This window comes from Carettochelys insculpta, chromosome 6 (assembly GCF_033958435.1).
Source record: "Carettochelys insculpta isolate YL-2023 chromosome 6, ASM3395843v1, whole genome shotgun sequence".
NCBI classification, from domain to species: Eukaryota; Metazoa; Chordata; order Testudines; family Carettochelyidae; genus Carettochelys; species Carettochelys insculpta.
This window is the reverse complement of record NC_134142.1, coordinates 104,812,225-104,832,139: the sequence shown is the minus strand read 5'-3', so window position 1 is coordinate 104,832,139 and position 19,915 is coordinate 104,812,225. Positions and strand designations below refer to the sequence as shown.

Sequence of the window (19,915 nt, the reverse complement as noted above, 5' to 3'; positions counted from 1 at the left end):
AGAAAGCTACACATGTAAACTACAGTGTTTTATGAAACCAGGCATATTTAGTGTATGTTGATGTCTTTTAAATGAAGTTTTTTTGTTCTGTCTTCGTGGTAAATGCTTTGTATGGATAGCTATACATATATAAGTCAGCACAAGAGTTAATTTACTGGTAATGATTTGGGGATCTTGTAGCTCACTGCAATAAGTGGATATGAAACAGATGACGATGGTACATAGCTACTGATGATCTCTGTTGGCCCAGCTAGATCAGCTCAACCTGGTCTGCATTCCCAGCAAGTTGTTTTTTATTTGTATTTAAACTGTAAAATAATGGGTAGGATTTTCCACTCCAAAATTAAATTATACCATAAAAATCCCCAACATTCGGTCATCTTTTATTCTTTCTGGCCATATGTAATGTACAACTAGGTTGCAATGCACTTTCAGAGGAGTTTCATTATTTTCAAAGAGCACGATTTAGGGTTATCAGTGCTATCTCATTTGTGGCCCTGAGTTGCATGGGAGAGAATAAGAATTAATTACTGGTGTGTGTGTGTCAATTATTTAATGGAGTTAGTTATTTTAGATGTGGTTATCTTCTCAAACAATTACCATTGCTGTTTACAGAATGGGAAATTGTAACTTCTGCTTGACACCCTAAATTAATTGGAAAGGAGATCTATTAGGTGCTAGCAAGAATTCTATCTAACTATAACAGAACGGGCAAATATCACAGCTTTAGCAGGTGTTTTGTGTGCTGGCTTTGTACCCATATTATGACATAAATACAAACATATGGAATAATATGGCCACAAAGTGGAAGATTAACACCTGCCTTGGGTGTGTAAAATATTTTACAACACCAAGATCAAGAATTAGACTTTAATTTCGGAAGCTGCTTGACAGGTGTGGAATTCTCAAACTACGGTTTCCCCAGGTGGCGGCAGTGAACAGGTATGAATATCATCTCTGTTAGAAAGTTGCTCCCCATGGGCTTTCTGGATTGGTAGAGGAGTAGATCAGTGGCTATGTAACTGGGTTTTTCCAGGGCTGTTCTTAGTGTATTTTTGAGGTGAAAAATTTTGTCCAGCTCTGTTTAGAACCCAAACTCAGGCTCCCAAGTGCCTACAGCATTTTAAAAATAGTACTTCTCTTAATGTACTAGTGACACAGTTAGTTACTAAGAACTTTTCCAACAATCTCTAAAATTTTCACTAAAACATGAAAAATTAATACCATATCCTGACTTCCCAGGGGCCTGCATCATAGCAATTCTGAGCTGAGCTGCAAAGTATGACTCTTCCTTTTAGTTTTTTAGTTTAGCATCATAAGCTGTTGAAGCATTAAGCAGTTGCAGTGTATTTAAATGTTCTGCAAAATCATTATTTAAAATATTGTCTATTATTTAAAAGGTATAATTAAAAAGTCTCAAACATTTTTATTTTAAAATATAAATATTAGTTGCAGTCAAGAAATGCACTTAAAAAACAGTTACCCTTTTACCCTGAAGTTTTGCTCTGATGAGCAAGAATGATATAATATGTGCAGTAATTGTTTACTCTTTGTAGCCAAATAAACAGATGAAGGCCACATTTTTGGAATACTTTAAATGAAAATGTTATTACATTTTTAATCATTCTTTTGAAAAATCCTTACAGTACTGTTTCCACAATAACATTTAAGAATACACAAAAATGAAATAATATTTCTTCCAAATATACTTAATATTTATGAGAGAAAACACCAATCATGCAACATATACAGATTAAAGATTTCTGGAGTACTTTCACTCATCTTGGCTGCTTCAGGTTTTTATCCTTTATTCATCAGTGTGGCAAACTAGTGACCAGTTTTGAAAATAAAACTGTCTACGTGTTTAAAAAGAACATTAATGCAAAAATGGAATAATTAATAGAGTCTATGGGAGTCTCAGTCTTGCTCCATAGAATCCTATCTGTTTCCCCATCCATACAGAAGAAGAAGCTACTGAAAGCTGGCAACCTCTTCTTGCCTGGAGGACTTCCATCCTCCTCTAAAGAGGCATGTGGGGTCAGAACTCTGATGCCAACTTCTCCATTGTTTACTTGACCCCCTTTCCCAGAAGTCTCTTCTCTGTCCTCAAAATGCCTTCAGGCTTCTCTTTTCTTGTAGCTTTCTTCTGTGAGTCAATGGGAGGGAGGGATGCCCTTAACCCTCTCATCTTACCTTATATGTTGTTGGAGCATCCAGCGGCCTCACTTGGATCATTAGTTGGTTGGCTTGCACCTCACTCCTTGATTCTTCTATGGTCCTGGCAAGACTCACTTCCTCAAAGTACAGCTGGAGCTTTCTTCCCAGGAGAAAATAGCTGTATTGCTTTCCCAATTTACTTTCCCTGTGCTCTGTACTAGTCCATTATAGAACTCTGGGCAGGAGATGCTCACATAGGAAGGAAACGTGTGTGATTCATGTACGGTAGGTTGAGATTATTATTTGTGCCATATATGTTCACGTTTACCATATTTTTGGTTTGATTCACAAAGGAGCCATGAGTTTATTGGGAGAACTGTGCAGTCTACCCATAAACAGACTGATAATTACTATTAGCAGAAAGAATGTTCCATTGTTCCATGTTAGTCAAACACTCTCTACTGAATAAACTTTGGAAGTTAAATGACAATTTTTAAAATTACGTTTTCTAAGGCTGAACCAGTTCTCAATGGCTACAAGTGCAGTTTGTCTTGCATGCTTGTTCCATAACAAAGGTTTACCTTTGCCGTGATTTCTCAGTGACGATGAAAGACCTAAATGATTCACATGCTGTAGTGTGCAGACTATATATGGGTGAAAACCTTCTTTAAAAAATGACCAACACAACATTAAAGTGCTGTCCCCAATGAATATAATCTTGTTGCTGAGTTTGTTTTTTTTAAGAATGTGTAACTGAGGGAAAATTATATTAATCAAAATGTGAATTTGGTAGAACATGAAGTAGTCATTATGCTGAGAAGGTTCAGATGGACAGGAAAGAGAGATTTGATCTTACAGAGTACAGCATTAATTAATGTTGTCAGAAAAAAAAATAGTCACTCTCAATTGCTCTTCTGCTTCCACAATAGTTGTGATGTCTCCTACTACTTGACTTAAGCTGCATGCTGGGATCTTTTAGGGGATTTCCAGTAAAATACATGTCCAAGTTGCCACATAGAAAGGGCACTTTTGGTACTTAATCCAATTTCTTTGTGACTGTTGTTCAATAACCATTGTTTATCTGATATTCACAATATGTCTTTCCTCTTAATTTAGGTACGCCAGAAAGCCTGGCAGAAAAAGAGCGACAGCTCTCTACCATGATCACCCAGCTGATCAGTTTACGGGAGCAGCTCCTGGCTGCCCATGATGAACAGAAAAAGCTGGCAGCCTCACAAATTGAAAAACAGCGACAGCAAATGGACCTTGCTCGCCAACAGCAAGAACAGGTGAGGCTCCAAAAAGAAATCTGTGAAAATATTTCTTGCAGAACATTAGAAACTCATAATAAACACTGTTTTCCTTTGTGTTTCCTTTCATAGGTTTTGTTAAGAGAGCTTATATTCCTTTGTATCAATTCCTTAATGAATTGTTTGTGTTTTCAAAATGGGAAAATATTATAGGAGACTGAGAAAAAGTAGTGTTTGGAATTTCAATGCATTTATTTCCTACAATTGCTCTTAGTTTGATTTCTTGCTACTTGTGTGATGAAGGGAAGCAAGTTATTGGTGAGCCCCACAATCATAATTTTTTAACTCTTTATCTGTCAGACAACTAAACAATCAAAGAAAAAGTGTACTTAGTTGAGAAACCAAAATATCTACATTGAAAAGAAAGTAAATATTTTTTTAAGAAACATAGTTGTTCAAAAGAGCTAGCATTGTTCTGTAATATAAAAATCTAACAATGATCCCACATACTAATCCCCTAGGCATTAGAGCAGACAGATCCAAATTAATGTGCAGTTTTTAGGAATCTGACATTATTACTAGAATTATCTTTTCAGTTAAATGTATTTTATAGGTTATATAGAGCAATATATGCTCTGTTGATTTTAATGCGTTGTGACGTTTGGTATTTTATGTGCTTGAATATTTGCCCACATGTAGGAATATAGACTCATCCCTTAATGGAAAATAACATAAAGGAACACTGTAAAAAATCAGAAGTTAGAATGTCATTTAGCCATCCAGAGATGACACAGTAATTAACTATTGACACTTGTGAATAAGCTAGCACAAATTAATCTTGACACATTTGTAGACGAGTGATATCTTACAGTGAACACTTTGTAATTATATTTCAAAATGAAAATTAAATGACACTTAAAACTAGGTTGTCATGCTCAATGAAGCGAGCATGTAGCTCAACCATTGGCAAATAAAATTCAAAATTTGAGCCACATGGTGCTTATGTATCATACTTCACTGTGTCGAGCCTATACGTATAGCCTATGTTAGGATAATTGCACTGTGGTGTTTTCTGTGCATTTTCAATTACAGCGGTACACCATTTAGGAGGAACCATCAATATTAGATGTATAGTGGTGGTTGGTTGGTTTCCTTTAGGAAATGAATATTCAAATGCTATCATATTGCACTTAGAGATGCAGTGATCTGTACACCAGCAATCTCAATCCTTACCAAATTAGCCCCTGCCCATGCACAAGCTAAACAAAGGCCTCACCATTGCCCTCACTAACTGAAGAAGTAGAAGACTGGCCAAATAGCCAGCAGTTCAGAATGGGTGAAAACCTAATACCCTCAATAGCTGTGGAAGCCATGTAACAGTCAGAAAGAAATCACTGTGTAAGATTTTCATCCTGAATTTTGACGAGGTTTTGGGGTGGGGTGGGATGGGGGACAAAGAGAAGACATTTTCCTGAGCTGATATGAGTATCACTATGGATTGCATCTTAGAAAGTCTACTTGCAAACCTGCATTAAGCAAGAGGTACTACAGTGTTAAGGGGAAATAGCATCATGCATACATCATTGATTAAAATAACGTTACTTAAGCACTCACATGGATGTGTGAACTGCCTCAGTAAAGAGAGTCAGCTGCAATTGCCCCTCTAAGCATAGGCAGCAGCGGTGATCATAATTAATACAGTAGCCAGGTACTCTGAGATCCTGGCAGCTGTGCCTGTATTACAAGAACAGCTTATTAATTTTCTGAGCCACATTCAACAGTCTTCAGAAATACAAGAGCCAGGGCATCCACCCTGGGATGGAGGTAGGGATCCAAGAGCTGCAGCCTTGCAGTGGGGTCGGGAGGTCTCAAGGCTTTGGTTCTGTTTCCCGCTGAAGCCTTGAGTCCTAGTAGCTGCCTTTTGTGGGTCTGAAGCCCCAAAACCCCCTCCCTGCTGGCACAGGTGCTGGAACTAGAGGGTGATGAGGAGCTGCCATACCTCCTGGCTTGAAGTGGTTTCCATCACGTACAGGGTTTACAGTTTGGGTCAATGGTTCTCAGCACTCCTACTATAAATATTGTTCCACCACCCCTGCTCGCTGGATAGAAGCCCCATCTCTCCACAGCAGGGCAGAAGCCCTGAACACCCCTAAACAGTCTGATAGGCAGAAAAACGTGAGGGGTAGGAGGCTTAGGAGCACAGAGAGCTGCACTTTCATTGTAAAAGAGCCACAGGTAGTTCATGAGCCATGGTCTGGTCATCCCTGCTATGTTATCTTGTCACACACCATTCCCCTTTCCTCTAGTCCTTGTTACCTGATACAGTACCCTGTTTGAGCTAGTTGCATAAGTAGCCTGATCCTTCATTCCTCACTCACGAAACTCTCATTGCCGTCTCAGGGAGTTTAGCCTTGGAAGAGGTTGTGCCCATACAGATAATTTGTGCCCATTTCTAGGCAACTATTCAGCAGCCCCTGAAAATAGATTTTATTCTTCTCCTGTCTCAGCTGCAGGAACTGGTGGACAACTTCCTATCTGAGGGTGTAATTGAGACTTACATGGTGCATAAATCTTGTATTCATCCCCTACACAGGATGATTTTTCCTGTAGCAATGAAATAAATGCATATTTTTTCAGATCATTTGTTCTGATCATATTGTGCTATATTATTGCCTTGTCCTAACATGCGCATAAAGATGCCACTGTTTCATTTGTAATATTATGCAATTTATCTGAATACTTTGCACTCAACTTAGTAGAAGATGCAGTTGTATTTCAAAATCACCCTCACAGTATTTACAATATTTTCCTTAGTAAAATATCTTCTCTATGCCTGTTTTCTTAACATTCCCAACACTGAATATATTGGGGGAGAGATAAAGGGAGAGAGAGAGAGTAGTGTTCTTGCCACACACTGGGCAAGATACTCCTGAGTTCAGACTTTATCTCTGATCTGATTCTTGCAGAGGTAACTCAGAAGAAGCCTTATTAACTTCTTCCCAACAGATTGACAACTTTCTGACTGAACAAAACTGAACACCCTTGCCCTGCCCTGAGCCTTCACCCCACTCACTCCACCTCCACCCCTCCAACACTTAGACTGTCTACACTAGGCTAAGATATGCAATCTTGCAATCTAGCTATGGTGGTTGAGCTAAAGTCGACATATCTGCCCTTGGCTAACTTGGCTGTCTGTATTGGGGAAGATCAATGGGACAGTTTCTCTCCTCAACCTCCCTTACTCCCCACATCTCACAAAGAGTACAGGGGTTGACTGCAACCCCTGAGAGGTCAAATTCATGTGTCCGTACGAGAGATGCAAAATTGAACCCCAGCAGATCGACCCTCTGTGAGGGGGACTCCTTTTCAACCTGGTGTTCTTTTGAAAACTGGACACCTGGCAACAGGGGTTTGAGAAATGAGTCACACTGTGAGGCCCTGACCCTCGGGAATGGGCAAGATAGGGGTCCTAGCAAAGAGGGAAGTCAGGAAAACTGCTGCGGCTGGGTGTCCTGGGGAACATAGATTTGATCCCAGATCAGATTTTCTTAGTTATTATGCCTGCAGAACAGCAGTGCCAGTAGCTCTCTTAGCTCCTCTTGGCTTCTCCACTGCAGCCATGTGGGAAATGAATGTAACAATGAGGCAGTTAATGGCTGGTTGGCCTTTCCCTTTTGCATAGATTTCTGCTCAAAAATATGCCTTTAAACAAGAGGATCAGGATCTAAGAGCTCTTGGGAGTATTTCTTTCTTTCCGCACAAGTCTCTTTGTTCTTTGCCTCATTGCTGTTTGACCTTGCTTCTCTCAACCCATTTAAAGGAAAAGAAGCCTTGTATCTCTAACCTCTCCTTTTCACTCACCTATTTTATAAAATCAGAATAATAATATTCACCTATTTCAGAGTTCTTTTAAGAATGAAGTATTTAGGCCCACATTCTGCCATTTTCCCACACTGGGTAGCACCTTAAAGCAGTGGAACCTACTAGGGAATAAAGTACTGCTCAAAATGAATAAGACTGGCAGAAACTTACCCTTATATGCCATATTTTAAAGCCCTCTAAACAGACCCAGTGCTGCAAAGCATGTCCTTAACATTAAGCACTGTGAATGGGGATGGAACCACACACCTGCATAAGTTTATGGACCTGCATAAGGTTAAGGACATGCATATCTGCGTTGCTGACTCGGGGCTTAGGTGTTTAATATTAACACATAAGGTTTTATGGGATAGTTACGTTCTAATGTTTCTTACATTTAAAGTTAAAATGTTTCTGACATTTGTACACATACATCAAAAATACTATTTATTAATCTCCCACTGGTTGTTCTGGTAACTCTTAACAAATGATGCTCAATTAAAAAACCTGTCTGAAGTGATCATGAAGAATAACTAGGTTGTTGTCACTCTATAAGTTTCAAGTTTGAGCATTGCACCTTTAATATAATGAACATTTTATTTTTAACAGATCGCAAGACAACAGCAGCAACTTTTGCAACAGCAGCACAAAATCAATTTGCTGCAGCAGCAAATTCAGGTCAGTGTGTTTTATTGCTCTCTTCTGATTATACCTAAATTCCATTTACAGAGAAGGAATGGTTTAAAATGAAACAACCACATGCTTTATGCATAAACCCCTACAAAGATGGTCTCTGTGTCTTTGAAAGTAATTGTCAAAAATATTTTGATGGAAACTGCTTTTGGTTAATAAGCAGGTTTTTTGACAGTTGTGAATTATTTCTTGAATCTTGTCATTTAACTCGGGAATCTGCAATCATTTTGATTTACACCCTAGGAAGGAAAAGCAGAGATTCAGTTATTGTTTATAGATTACTTTATTGTACAAATAGAGAATTGGCTTTATAAGGAGAAGATTATTATGGAAAACAGTCCACAGAAAAACGTCTGCCACTTCATTAACCAAAGCAAACAGCTACAGAGCAGGAAGATAGCCTTTGAAATGCCAGTGTTCCCCAAGTTTACAGAGACAAAATGGAGTTACCATATCCTGTCTAATATACAACTGCACCATGACCTCCAGGACCTTTTGGTACACTCCATAGGCAACCTGGAAACAGTGCAAGTATGCAAGTGTCTACGTGGATGTTCAGTCAAACTTTGTGTGCAGGGGTTATTGAGACGTGGACTTCTTCACAGTGTCATTCTCCATCCTTCCCTTTTCTGCTCAGAATTCTTCCCTGGGCCTATTTGTCTATTTAAATTTGCCAACCTGGACAGCTGTTATGTGATTAGTCTTCTGCTGCATGGTTGATAATGTTACATAGCCAGAGGCACCAGAGAGAGTTTCTGCTGCTGTCCCTACTATCCAACAGTCACTGTCTCTGTAGACAGAAAGTACACTTATTCCTTTCCTCATCCTCACCACAATATGTTTGCATATCCCTTTGCAAATATCAGTGTTACTTATTTTGGACTTGGTTTAATTAACATTTGTAAAATGCTCTGGCACCGCAGGATGAAAGGCACAATAGAACTGCAGAACTTTGTACTCATTGTTTTCTTGTCTGAATGTAGTTCTGAAAAGAAGACTGTGTTACTGTATTTGTTGTGCATTGAGAAAGGAGAGTATAAAAATACTTGAGGCAAATAAGTATTACATATTCCTCTCAACTCTTCATTTGCAGAGCAGATAACATTAGTTTTAGAAAACCAAGGGTTCGTTTGCTATGTAAAAAGCATGTTGAGTTGGCTTAAGAGCTAAGAATAAAGCATTACAGTACTTAAGTGGGTTTTAAAAAAACTGAAAATCACATTACTTTAGAAAATATAGGGCATGGCATTTTTCAAGTTGAATAGAGTTTATCATTTCACAATGACAAATTTTCTTTTAACAACAAAATCTTTGTATTTCACAATGTGCTGTACCATAAGTGTGAGACCAGTCAGGAAATTTTTTGAATGCATACAGATGTTCGAAGTATATGTATCAGTGGAACTTGTTGGTACAGAAAGAGTCAAATTATGATGGGGGATTCTTAACGGCTCTGGAATGGGGGAATCATTTTTGGCAAGACATCATAGGGTATAGGACTGTCCTGATCACTCCCTTCCATCCCACAGCATGTCCCTTTCCGTCACCTTGGTTGTCCTCAGAATATTTATTGATAAAAGAGATATGTGGTCATTTTTTCTAGTTCTGTTGAAAAGTGGGCAAATGTCATGTCATGGCAAAAGGAGGGTTTCTATCTGGCAGAACATGGTAGGTTTCAGTGTCAAGAATCTTATTTCATATTCCCAGTCCAGAAAAACTTAACACCTTTCTGAGGTTTTTGGAAACTCACTGGGTTGTCTGGCATGCTCAAGTGGTTCTGGATGAGGAGATCACCCATCAGCAGAACTCCATAGGAATCCTCACTAACTTGCTAAGGAGCTCCAGAAGGTCAAGATAAGGCACAATCCAAATGTATTTTAGTTTTGGGAAGATTTTCATATGCTGCTCAATAATGCTTCTGCTCCCATGTAATTCGTCTCCTAATAGAATGGGGTATGGATACAATTTTTTATTTTCAGAAAGTTTATTTTTATGCTTGTCAGTTTTTGACAAATTAACCAAAAAACAAATACCCACCCCAACATCTGAAGAAGAGGTTGTGAAATTAAATTTGTAAGTTTCATGTAATGTGTAGGCTCTTTTATGTTAGAAAAGGTGAAAGTTTACTATATGCACGGATTTCTTTAAGGAGAAAGTGCTAACTATGCTTGCAAGAATGCCTGTATAAAATGAATGATAATTGGGTGCTGGGATCCACTTTCTTCATGTGAATTGAAAATACACAGATTCCCCTGAAACTTACTGTAAAATCTCAAGTTGCCTGTGGTTTGGCCGATGACAAATTGACTGTATTTATTACATAGTGAGACTAGTTCTGGAATAGCTTTATTTTTGTGCCCAATGTCATTTCTTCTTTCATTGGGTTTAATTCTGGCAATAAAATAGCATGAAGTCCTGTGGCACCTTATAGACTAACAGATATTTTAGAACATGAGCTTTCATGGGCAAAGACCCGCTTTGTCAGGTGCATGAGTCTTTCTAGCTTGCCAGTCTTTGTTGTTAGCTAGGTATGTGATGCCATGATAGCAGGAATCCGTCAGCAAAAAAATTTGTGGCTTCTCTTGTTCTGTGAGTGGTGCAATGTCTTCCACTGGATTTTCCATTGGCCTGAATTAACCATGCATGGAAGTGACTTGCAGGTTCCTTCATTCTGTTGCCTCCATTTTTCTCTTTTATGCTATCATTGGTACCTGTCTGAATCTTTGGGCATCTCTTCACATGAAGATGCATAACAGTACTATTAGTGGGAGCAAAAGCCTATTCTTTGTCCTTTGGTGACTGCTAAATATTTTCTCACTTGACATTCCCAATACTTTTCAAGCAATAATTTTGACACATAATCATTTGAACAATTAGAAATAACCAAAGGAGGCTCACTATGCTTCAGTCAGCAGTAAGTAAAAGTAAAACGAAGCACTTACTCAATTTCTCCCTAAATCGTCTTTACTCCAAACATCTTATTTCATTTATGCTTTCCAAGGGCTATTTTCATGTTCTGTACCTGATTATCATGTATTGTGCGCCTTCGTCAACAGCATGTGAACAAGTTAAGTATTTCAGGCAAAACCAGTACAGTCACTTTAGAAGTGATAAGCTCATTTATTTATTTATTTGTTCAAGCAGTTCATGTTTCTGGGGAGTGGATTTTGGGGAGCCAGTTTTGTGTACTAGTTAAAACATGATACAGGGGAGTCAGGAGCTAGTCACAGCCCTGGTCTTTAATATTAGGTAAGTCATTTCGCCTTCTTTGTCCACTTCTATAAAGAGCTTTGAGATCTTGTGTTGAAAGGCTCCAAATGAGTGCAATGTACTATTACTCTCCAGCCCAATTACTCATACCCTTTTAGCTTGCTTCCCTCTCTCTGTGGACAATAAACACCCTTCTACAGGAGAAGTTCAGAATTAGAAGAATTAGTGTTTCCAGTTATGGTCCCTAATCCCACTGCCCTAGGCAGGAAAGTCTCTCATTGACTTTCATGGAGTTCCAGATTAATAGTTGCAGGTCTGAGTTCTGAGCTCTTTTAGATTCATTGAGACAAATTTATTTCTGCTTAAAAATGTACAAAATCTTAAAGCAATAGTTAAAAATTCGGCTATTCCAAGGCGGGGTCAGGGAGCATATTAATATGAGCTCTGCTGGGTAAACTCACCTTTGGAGATGTGGGAAGAGTTCATTTAAAGAAAGACTTCCTTGGTGCATCATAAACAGAAGGGAATGTGCACAGGATGGAAATGCTGAAGCCTGCTTCTGTATAGTGGGCCCAACTGTGCAAGTTGCTGGGTGCCTTCAATGCAAAGTGAATTCAGACACTTGTTGGACATGGTCAACTTCCTGTGGGACTGGGCCTGCAGTGTGTCTGCCATGTTTTGCTGGAGGAGAAGGAGAGTTTAGCTACACTTGGGCTTTGAGCCCAATTTGTGAAGCATTCTGCATGCAGAATATCTATTTACATCAGTGGGAGATACAGGGGTAGGGGATTTAAGGAATCAGACCTTTGCTGAGTCACTACAGACTTGTGCAAGTTCACACTGAATTAATGCTACATGTAGGCCAGAATTTTTAAGAGCGCTTAGCTCCAAATCTGTATCCAGCAGAATGGACACTGAGATTTTTCTGAAAATCTGGAAGTGAGGCAATCTGCACAATGGGAACAGAGCACTTCTGAAATCTTCTCCAGGCCCTTATAAAATAGTGTTTGCAATCAGGTGTTATTTCCTTTGCGTAGAAAAACTGGGTTCTTCTGGCCTCAGAAGTATTCTGGTTTAATTGAACTGCTAGAAATTATTTCTAATAGTAATTGTGTGTTAGTTTTTTAATTTGTATATTCATGCTGGGTGTCTTAATATCAATAAGTTTGCACTGTCTATTTCTGTTTAAACAAGTAAACAATTAGCATGGTAGTAAACAAATAGAAGAATGGTAACATAAAAGTGACAATTGTTTAAGCTGTTGTTGGCTATGAATCATTTGAATCGTACTTAAAACTTAAGAGGCTGATCCAACAAATCTCTCTCTTTATCCATGATTAACTACTAACAATTCAGGTATCTGGTGCGCTGAATAAGGATTATCTCTTTATGTGAAGTGCATGTCTAAAGATCAGAAATAATTACAATGCACATTAGCCTTCATGGCCTTTATGACCTGGTTAATTAATTTTTTTGCTAGAATAATAATAGTAGAAATATATTTAAAGATATGCTTCATCATTAAGTATCTAATTGACCTCCAATTTTAAGAGCTGGACCTTTCGTTTATTGCCTTTCAGAGAGTTAAACCTTATAGCAGTAAGCTTGCTGAAAAGGCAAAAGCTAGAGTCTAGCTACCATCAGTCCCCAATTGCTCTCTTCGTTTGCAAACTCTGTTTAGCACGGACAAGCAGAAAGCAGTTAACATGCTACTGTTCGTTTGTTATCGATCATGAAACTGATCCCCTTCCAGCAAGCGCTGAACAGGACCAAATAAAGCTATTGAAAGCAATTTGATATGTTTATTGGCATAGTACATGGATCAGATACTCCCTTGAAAGAAAACGAGGGTTAGAAACAAAGCTTAGAAGTTAAGGAATAGCCCCCAGCTTCAGCAAATCCTGAAAATATTTTGTAATTGTAGCTTCAATCATGAATTAGCCAGGAAAAACAAACCTTCTTTTCCCTTTTATTTCACTGCTGAATGCTGTTTTTAATTGCCCACAGGCGTGCTGTCGTGATCTTCTTTGGAAGTTTCAAACCAGGATAAAAATGCAAATCTAATTATTTCTTTTATCTAATCTAATTAACTTTTAAAGTAATGATAGATGCACTATAGCCTGCATCAAATATTTTAATAACCAAGTTTCTAGATTAAAAAATAGGTAATTGATAAACAGAAATGATTATTGCACTTGAAAATTTAAATTATTGCTGTGGCTCAATAAACTATAGCCCTAGCTTGTTAATTCCTAGTTGAGGTTGTACAATTCCTTTAAATTCCAGCTTGCTTATGAATTGAATCCAAACCATCACTAGATTCTTTATAAACAATACCAGTGCATCACTGCAAAACTAAGACTAACCTCCAAATTCCAACACAGATGGTCACATGGACTATTTGCAAACGGAAGATGTAAATGTCATTATGTTGATGTAATTTGTAGCCTTTTTATTAATTCAAAACTGAGATTTCCAGAACTCTGCTGTATATGTAACCTCACTACTCCTCACTATGTGAGGAGCAAAGCCAAACAAAAAGGAGGGGGGGAAAAAAAAGAAAAGTGTTGAACATTTATGAAGCAAAGGAAAACATTTCATGTTTAATTTGTTATTGAATACTGGCCTTTACCTTATAAACAAAAGCCACATCCTAAAGTCCTTGTTCAGTATTTATCCTGGCAAATCTCATTTGTGAGCAAAATCTTACCCTCAGTACCAGCACAAGTAACTTTCATTAAGTGTTAAGGACATCAGTGTTGGGAAGAGAAACCTTTCCCCCTTCCCACCAGTGGAGTGGAAGCTGAGCCGCAGCTACTGCTGTATCCTAAGGGCTGAAGAAACTTCAGTAGCTGTGGATGGCTGAATGATTCACACTCCAGCAAAGCCATCGTTTTCCCCTCCCATTTCTTCACCCAAATACTCTTACAAGACAGCATAAAAGAAGCTCAAGGAGGGCTGGAATCTGTACTCCTGTGTCTTAAAATTCTGCCCTGGCCCTTCAATCCCCTGTGCATAAGAAACTCACTGGGGGCTCTGTATATGGGACATTCTGTTCCCATGAGATACATCTACACTGCAATTAAAAATCCATGGCTAGCCTCAAGCTCTCGGGGCTTGCCCAGCGGGGCTGTTTCATTGCAGTGCAAAGTCCCAGGCTTCAGCTCCAGCCTAGTCTCAGGGACAGCCGGGGGTGTGTGTGTCTAATATCAGCATAGAGATACCCACAAAGATAGGGGCAAGATTTCCCCTGGCTTAGAATAAAGTGTTTCTGGATTTAGACACAAGTTAATCAATTAACTCAGCATGAATTCACTTTTATTATGTATGCTGTCCCTTTAAAAGTTAAGGTCTCTTCCTAATATTTTTCTAATTTTTCAGTGAATTTTTGATTAAATAGATTTATTTCTCCCTCCTAGATCTAAACAAATTGTATTTAATACTAAAATTAAGCCTAGTGCATCGCTTTCGTATAACTTCTCTAATTATAGTGCAGTAAATGGTAGAATAGCATATGTTAGCAACATGAGCAGCAGTCTATGAAATGAGCTACAAGTTAATAAAATGATCTTGTGGTGGTGTTGGCCAAATGTTACCACACATGTTTTGGAAAGTGATATTTCAACAGACTTGAAGAATAGGACTTTGGCACAGAGGTGCTGAATGTGATCTGATGCATGAAAATTAGATAAAGCTAGAGCCGGTTTTTGTTCCTCAAGCTCAAGTCTGTGCGGAAAGTGATAGTAGCTGCTCTTTCTTTCCCCCAACTTTTAAAAAATGAACAGTGGTGTTCAGGCAAGGGCTGTATGGCACATTCATCTATACTCAGTCCAGTCTTTTTGTTTCTCTCGTTCTTGTGATTGCTGTGTTGCAGACTTGCCAGCGGTCAGTACTGCTTCTTTCAGTCTTCCCAGTAGGTCAGTTCCTAGAGATGAAACATAAACAGGGGCTAAGTTTCTCTGGACTTCAGTGTGACCAGATTTTACCCTCTGAGCTTTGCTTAAGTGAGGGCTGCAGGCTTGAGCCTTATTTGTTTAGGTTTAGATTATGAGCAGCCCCAAAGGATATGCAGAGGAGGAAGCAAATGTCACCTACTCCACTCATGATGTGCTCAAGGGCCATTTTCAGCAGTCCTCACAGTGCTCCCTGTAGTCTGCTTTGTTCACCATGCGTGTGCAGTTTATAGTCCCGGTAGTCCTTTCTAAATACCTCCAGTGCTCCTTCTGAGCAGTACAGCTCCAGTTCAGCAAGTTGTGGAGGTAAAGCTACATCTAACCCTTAATTAATGCCAGAATCAGCCTGCCTATTTGGAAGTGTTTGCTTAACCACAGAAAATCAACTTCCACCCTCAGTTGCACCTGCACAAACAAACTAAAGTGTGTAAGTGGGAGCAAAATTTGGGCAATTGCTTTCCTTTTAAAGGGCCCAATCCTGCAAAGCCTTATTTACATGGGTAACCTTTACTCACAGCCAATATTTGACTACTTGTATATCTTAGTATTACGCCTACTGTGAAGAACTGGGTCCATAATACAGACAAATTAACTACATTAAGGCAGCATTAAAACACATCTATGATATAGAAATCACGTTATGGATTCTGGCCTTTATTTTACAAATTGTTGTGCTTACTGTGAAGTCTTCTTTGGCTGTCAACATGTTAGCCAACAGGGAAAAATACTTAGATTCAGATTATATTTTTTATACAGTGCATGCTCTCCAGGATTCAGTGAATAAATAAAACAGTTAATAAAAGTATAAAAAACAACTTGATTTATTGTGATATCCATGTGTCCTGACAACACTGGAATGTGATGATATCAGAGGTTAAAGTTTCTGTCTTCAGAAGCAGGTATTTGGAAGAAAAATGATGAAGTGCAGCCCCACATAAAAAGGCCAAAAGCATTTAGAAATAAATTGTAAAGTACTTTTGAAATCTGACAATAAAATGTTGAATTTGCCAGATGTCATAAACTTTGACCTAAGAGATCAAAGTGGTTTTCAGTTGTTATAATAAATGATTTATGAAAATTCTGTTATAAGATAAATTTCTTGGCCTATGTTTGGAGAAGTTGGAAAAATTAGTCAAAGAATACAAATGCAATATTAAATCAATTTTGGGAAAAAAGCGTGTTAAAATAGTACTTAATTTCACAACAGTACAGAAAAAATAAGTGTATTCGTGTCTGGATTCACATGTGAATTATGCACCCATATGGAGAAAAAGACAAACAAACAAACAAAAACAATTCACATTCTGCAAATGTTTGAACTGTTTAAACAAAAGAAAAAAGGCAAAAGTGAAGTTGATGGCTTCTTATAACATTATTTGTCTTGGTCTTAAACAACCAACACCATTATTAACAAAAATTGGTCCCCCTGGTAAAGGTGGTCTTTATGAAAAAGTTGAACAACATCACAGTGGAAACTACCTGGGGATATTTTAATGTAGTTGTGTAAGAAAGAGACAGCTGGCCTTTCAGTGCAGGTTCACCATATTCCATTCTGTGCTATACAGCTTTTAAAGAAATGAAATTAAATGATGTAGTTGGCTCTTTGGTCATGGTGTAGGAAGAGTTTAACAGAACTAGTCTTTTATATAAATCTTATATATACCATCTTCTATAAGTTAGGCATTTGCACAGCTTGTGTAAATTATGTCTATATTGAGAATTTAAGAAGTTACACAGTATGCATTCCATACTTGAGGGATGAGAAATAAAAGTTGATATACTGCATGACATGTGATATAACACAGTGAAATATCTTTTAAATTCCAAAGAGATACACTGACATCATCCTGCTTAGTTCATATACAGTAACTCCCACACATTTTATTAATGTTAGATTGAAGTTTGCAATCATTCAATAAAAGAAAACAAATGATGCAAACAGTGTACAATGGTTCATTATGAAATGTTGAATTCATCTTATTCATGCACTCAAACTGACAGTATGTTAAGAAAACCTTGAAGTTATAACACCAAATAAGAAAAGCAAAGAAATTCACAGTTGAGGGTGATGTGTGAATCCATCCCAAGACACATCACAGCCCCACAGTATTTGTTAAACACACTTTTTAGGTAAGGAACTATTTTTTTTTGTTTTGTTTTGTTTTGTTTTTTTTAACAAAAAAGCAGTAATAATCTGTTGGTAATCTTTATTATGTGGAGCAAAGTTTAGCCAGGTGGATAGACGCTTTTTTTTTTTCTGTAAAAGATAGACCAGGTGGACAAACATTAAGTGTGTGAACTAAAACACAGCTGTTCTATGTGTGTGCTCAGGACACATGGTAAGTAAATTGTAATAATAATATGACCGATAGGGTGATGGATAGCTACCGGACTGGTCCTCAGCTTGGGACACCCGGGGCAAAGCAAAACATTCAGTGGAGGAAGGAGGCTTGAAGCCCTTCCTTGCTTCGCCAAGGAGCTCTGAGAGTCACCTGAGACAGAAGGATTCACTGGAAAATTGTGGTGAGTACTTGTCTTTATGATCTACTTATATTTGGTGTTGTTTGAGAAATCTTTCTGACTCCCATTTACAATCCCCATTACCATACCATGTGAGTACCTCACAGATTTTATCTATCCTTACAACACCACCATGAGGTCAGGCAATGCTATTATCCCCACATTATAGATGAGGAATGGAGACACTAAGGCCATGGCTACATAAGCGGCTTTTCTCAGCAAAACTTGGCTTTTGCTGGAAAAAAATGTGGAATGTGTACATGGCAAATGCGCTGTGTCGACAGTTTGTCGACAAAACCTGGCACATCCACCAGCAGCATTATACCTTTCCCTATTCAGGTATAACACATCTCTTGACAGTGTTCTGTCGACAAAACAGCTATGTAGATACTCTGGGGACCGTTTGTCGACAGACAGGTCTTCCAGTTCACTGCACAGCCCTGTGTGTAGAGCTTCCAGTCAGCTGTTCTGTTGAGAGAGGACGGGGCAGTCTGGCAGTCTCTGTTGACAGGGCAGATTGCTCTTTCAATCTGCTTTTATGTGTAGATACAATCTGTTGACAGAAGTTTTGCCGGGAAGTCCCTTCCGACACTAACTTCTGTCGACAGAGGCTTCTCATGTAGATGTGGCCTAAGTGACTTGCACAAGGTCGCACAGGTAAGTAGAAGTGAAGCAGAATTGAGCCTGGATTTCCCAGTTCTCAGCTTGGATCTAGCTTCACCATCATAATCTTTTACTCATAAGGCTCTTTATTTCATCTTCTGCAATAGAATTCTCCATCAGGGGACAGAAAATATTTAAAATTCTCCTGTTTTACTTAATCTCAGTCATCTCATGACGACTTGCCTCTTCTGTTCACCCCCCGTCATAATGGGTATTATTTTCATTCCTGTGATTAATGTAATTGTGTTCGGTGATCATTGAGTTGATTGGATTCACAAAGTCCCTACCTGGGAAAGGGGGCAAGCAAGAAATGCATTATGAGGAGGTCTGCTGCTCCTGGAGACCAAGTATCTACCTTCTTTATAAGTAGTAATCCCCACGGCTATGGAACTTCCTGGAGACACTGTCCTTGTAGGATGATTGTTTTTTGGACTATGTCTAAGCTTCGAACTTGGAATAAGTCTTCTGCTCATTCATATTCATGCTGACATGAGTGTGAATAGCAGATAGCTTCAGTAAAGGGGACAGCATCAGCAAAGGTATACGCTTATTGGTTTCAGACAGGTTTATACACAGCATGGACCAGCTGTGCCTCTGCCACCATGAGCAGTGCTACTGTGGCTCCGCTGCTCCGCTTACACAGACTCAACAAGAGGTCACATGAGAAGGGCAAAATCACACTCCTAGCTTGTAGCATAGACATAACTTTGAGCACACCCTACATAAATAATGTACCTGGGGGAAGATAGGATGACATACTTTTTAAAAAATGCCTGAATTTCATGCCTGAACCTCGCATAGTGTGTATGGCACACAAGTGGCTTAGAAAGCTTGCCTGAAACATGGGCCAAAGGTGTTTTTTTAATTTAACCCAAGTGTTTCTTTGCATGCCAGAGTTTTAGGCTAGAGTATATTTTTACAGCCAAGTTATAAACCCCAGAAGAAAGAGACTAATAATGGAAAGGTTGACACAACATTAATTTTAGAGTTGCGAATGCAATGTTATAATTTTGGAAAAAAAAGACCTTTTTAGCCCTGCTAAGATATTAATTGCAGGAAATTACAGCATATCCTATTAAAGTATTATGTCAGTGGCATACATAGTATATGACACCTTTGCATGTTCTCCCTTGTTTTCATGGCAATGTGTTGCCTTTGTATCTTAAAGGAAGAGTTGATTGAAATGTCTGGGAGTATTTTTAGTCATCTGCAGTATTGATCAAGCTTAATGGAAACAAAGCCTTTAAGAGGCCTTTCTTATTTTCTTAGTATAAATAAGTCCTCTTCCACATGGGTAATTAGATATGGACTTATCGGTTTGATCCAGGCTACTAAAGTCAGTGGGAGCCTTTCTGTTCATTTCAGTGGGTTTTGAATCAGGTTTTGACCCCCCAAACTTTCTCACGCAAAGGTTCCATTGGCTTCAATTAGAGCATGGTGTCCCAAACTGGGGGGTGTGCCCCCTTGAGGGGGACATGAAGAAATTCCGGGGGGCATGAGGCAACCCAGCCTCCCCGCCACCATTCCCTCCACCCCCAAGAAAGAGCAGGCCTTTGCTTCCGGCTCTCAGCCCCTGCCATTTTACGTGGGCAACCTGGCGCAGCTGCTATA

The 19,915-nt window shown here is 38.7% G+C and overlaps 1 protein-coding gene across 10 annotated transcripts in view; it reads left to right on the top strand.

The window, feature by feature from the left end:
• The window catches only part of SOX6 (SRY-box transcription factor 6), a 515,133-nt gene that overhangs the window by 312,980 nt on the left and 182,238 nt on the right, over positions 1-19,915 (top strand). For all 10 annotated transcript variants that reach the window (XM_074997727.1, XM_074997726.1, XM_074997718.1 and 7 more), the window contains 2 exons: positions 3,274-3,446; positions 7,875-7,943. In XM_074997727.1, coding sequence (XP_074853828.1) covers positions 3,274-3,446; positions 7,875-7,943 — 242 coding nt within the window. The remainder of the gene's footprint in view (positions 1-3,273; positions 3,447-7,874; positions 7,944-19,915) is intronic.